Source organism: Aplysia californica, unplaced genomic scaffold (assembly GCF_000002075.1).
Source record: "Aplysia californica isolate F4 #8 unplaced genomic scaffold, AplCal3.0 scaffold00201, whole genome shotgun sequence".
Classification (NCBI taxonomy): Eukaryota; Metazoa; Mollusca; class Gastropoda; order Aplysiida; family Aplysiidae; genus Aplysia; species Aplysia californica.
This window is the reverse complement of record NW_004797471.1, coordinates 270,779-274,030: the sequence shown is the minus strand read 5'-3', so window position 1 is coordinate 274,030 and position 3,252 is coordinate 270,779. Positions and strand designations below refer to the sequence as shown.

The window sequence follows — 3,252 nt, the reverse complement described above, 5'->3', positions numbered from 1 at the left end:
GGGGGGGAGGTTCCAGAAGTCCAATTGGTGGGATCGAGGGTCACTTTAGTGAAAACTTCACACCTCTCAAGTGCTAACCTAGCTTGTCGGGTAATGACATTGTCAGTCCTTCTTATTCATTGCCGCTAGTGGTTGCATCTCATAAGACCACTGCTTGACCAATAAAAAACAAACAATTGAACATCTCCTTTGCTTCCACCCTTAATCCCACCCATCGGTGAAATAAGTTCAGTCAACCAATGCAACTCCTCCCGTGTACAAAACAACGATTCAAGGAACTATTTTCTCAATTGGCCGTACGATCAGAACAGCAGGCAGTGGTCAAACTAATTCCCACCTCTGGCCCCGGGCTACCCAGGAAAGTTTCTTGCTGGTATGCCACTCGAGCACTTTCACAGGCATTGGTAAGATTTCACACCGACACCACCCTGACCATCTGCACTGCTTTGGGCTCACATCTTTTAACCTCAAGTTAAACCTTCTACTCCCATTCCTCGCTTTGCTACACTTCGCAACATATAGCATAACAAGTTAGAGACGATTGAACCAACCTTGATAGTTTTGTTTCAAATCAGGGCTGAGAGAACAAAGCATTTTCCATCTTAGACAGGTAAGCCTACTTTACTTTTCCGATTAAACAGCCCAGAGTTTTAGCCCTTCAGCCTGTCGATGTGTTTGAGAAAGAATTTACAGGTTTTTATTTTCGAAGTGACTATTTCTCCGAACGTTCAGGAAAATAAAGTTGCACTCTATTTCTCCGAACGGTTTCCGATCTCGAGATTTTTTCGTTATTTGCGAGATTTAGGTGACATCCTTTTATTCTGCCATTCTGCGAGGACCGGGAAGAAGCTTTTTTTGCATCGAGCTAGAGATTCTTTTATGTTTGAATATTAAGATATATTTCAGTTGTGGTTGGGGCAACGTTCCTGGACTATACTTCAATTGTAAATATCTCCAAGAGGTACTGTGAGAAAACAAGACTGCTTGACCTTGGTAGTAAACTATTTTGCATTTAGATTCTAGTCACCCAGCAAAAACTAAAATCCTTCATGTAAAAAAAAACCCTCCACACCCCACCTCCCTGTTCACACCTTACACACACACTAACATACACTCACTGTAAACACACACACACAAACGGGCCACTCTATTCCATTCACTTTATAATCAACAAATCTCGAGAACGGAAATCGTTCAGAGAAATAGAGTTCAAGTTTATTTTCCCGAACGTTCTGAGAAATAGAGCCGGCCTTTTATTTTAGACAGGTAAGTAAAAACCATCCGAAGGGGAGAAATTTCTCTTTCCATTTTTGCAGTTGGCCGGTTTCTATCTTTTAGGAAGTAATATAGAGGAATTCATAATTCGTCAAGGAGGGAGCAGGGAGTGTCCGTCTTACTTCACAAGTTTCTCTGCTAGGGCAGGTTCGACTGTATGAGGCATTCCACCATCAGGCCTTTGTTTACCGTGACTACATACTTTTTCAAAGGTCAAATTAAATTTCTCAATAGCATCAAATTCAAATGTTGGGATGGCAAATGTATGATGGTACCAAAAATGAAAACATTATGACATAAAATGGGCATAGCACAGTGACAAATCAAATGCAAGTGATGAACTTGCTTGCCTAAAATCTCTAAAGTTAAAGCAGCAAGAACAGGTTTATCTAACAAGGACCGAGCTACGCTTTTCAATCCGTTTTTTGTTTTTGTTTTTCAACGGACATTTGATTAGATCTAGATCTAGATCTAGATATCTAGAATCTACTTTTCCCCCTACTTTACTAGATTAGATCTAGATATTAGATTTCTAGATCTAGATCTATATCTAGACTTAATCGCCATCACGGACCCTGGTGATAAAGAAAAAGGAGACAGCCAACATGCAATTGTCGCAAACTGCAACCCTTGAAGTAGGCCAAAGTAAAAGTTAGCCTGTTATCTACACCACCGCAAGCAAGACCAGTGTGTGACTCTAAAATGAAAGTCATGAAGTCATAGACGATAAAGAATACACAACAATCAAGAAATCAGTACCGAAGCCAACTGCGGTTGCAAAAAGTCAAAAATCTTTCTTCGTTCATAGGAGGTCATAATAAACTACTTACCACTGGTCTCTTCAGAAGGCGAATCATATCGAAAACCCTGACAAATGGTGATACGTTGGCCTACTTAGCAGAAGCTCAAAGTTCAGAACAAGTCTGAAAATAATACACGGCAGGTCTTGTCGACGTAACTGAACTGCAGAATTGGGTTTCCTGGAGCTCTCAAATTAGAATCCACTTTACTGTGTGTGTACACAGCTTCAAAGTTCAGTCAGTCAGTGCCGATTGTTGTCCCTTGGTGTCAGAGGTCAAAGGTCAATCCCATTTGGCTCCCGGATTTCCTTGCACAGTGTGTAGCCTACTGAACAATTATAGCATTCATTACACACAAAAAATAATAAATAAGAAGAAGCTATTAACGTATACATATAGCTAGAATAACCATAATTTCTTTAGAAAATACACAGTATTTCCACTTTTGATTCGAGTTCGAGGTGAAATTGTTATGATATTAGTAAAAGGGAAACATTATTTTATCCCAACCTGGACAAAATGTTTCAAATTTCACTTTATTTAGCCTATTACTGACTATTAATTAATTATTACCTCTATTAGGCTGTACGGTTCTCAGATTGGATTTCAGTCGCGGTCGGACCGCACATAGCACATACCATAATCTGTGCTTATATTAATGTGATTTTAATGGTGATTTTAGCACACATGTAAGAATAATTTGAGTCACTTCAATGAAGAAGGTTTTAGTATCGTATCAGGAAAAGGACGACAGTGGAAATTAAATTCCGAAAAAAAAAGGATGAGAAATGTTTGGACCGACCAGCATAAAGATAACTAGAAATCTAGATTCTAGATCCAGATTATCTAGATTCTTGATCTAGATTTTAGATCCAGATTTAGATCTAGACTCTATTCAGCTTTCAATTGAATTGCATTTTGCTTAGACTAAATTTATTTAATATGTGCGAAACTAGGCTACTAAATAGGTGCAATCCCCCAACCCTCACCCCACCCCCACCCGTGGTGGGGGGAGTGGGGTGCGGACAATGCCAACACACCGGCGTATCAACGAATTTCCCAGATGAGACTATAGAGAGGACAAGGGGGTAAAAAGTGTAACGGGTTACCGTAATCGTCCTCAGGTAGATGTACGTAGAGTCCGACCAACAAACAAAAAAAAAAAAAAAAAAAAAAA

The 3,252-nt window shown here is 39.6% G+C and overlaps 1 protein-coding gene across 1 annotated transcript in view; it reads right to left on the bottom strand.

Moving 5' to 3' along the window:
• LOC101847188 (carnitine O-acetyltransferase) overlaps positions 1-2,609 on the bottom strand; it is a gene marked incomplete in the record, with an annotated part of 55,566 nt that extends 52,957 nt beyond the window's left edge. Inside the window, 1 exon segment of the mRNA XM_013082948.2 lies at positions 2,106-2,609. Within this exon segment, the coding sequence (XP_012938402.1) occupies positions 2,106-2,132 (27 nt within the window).
• Positions 2,610-3,252: the final 643 nt, after the last annotated feature.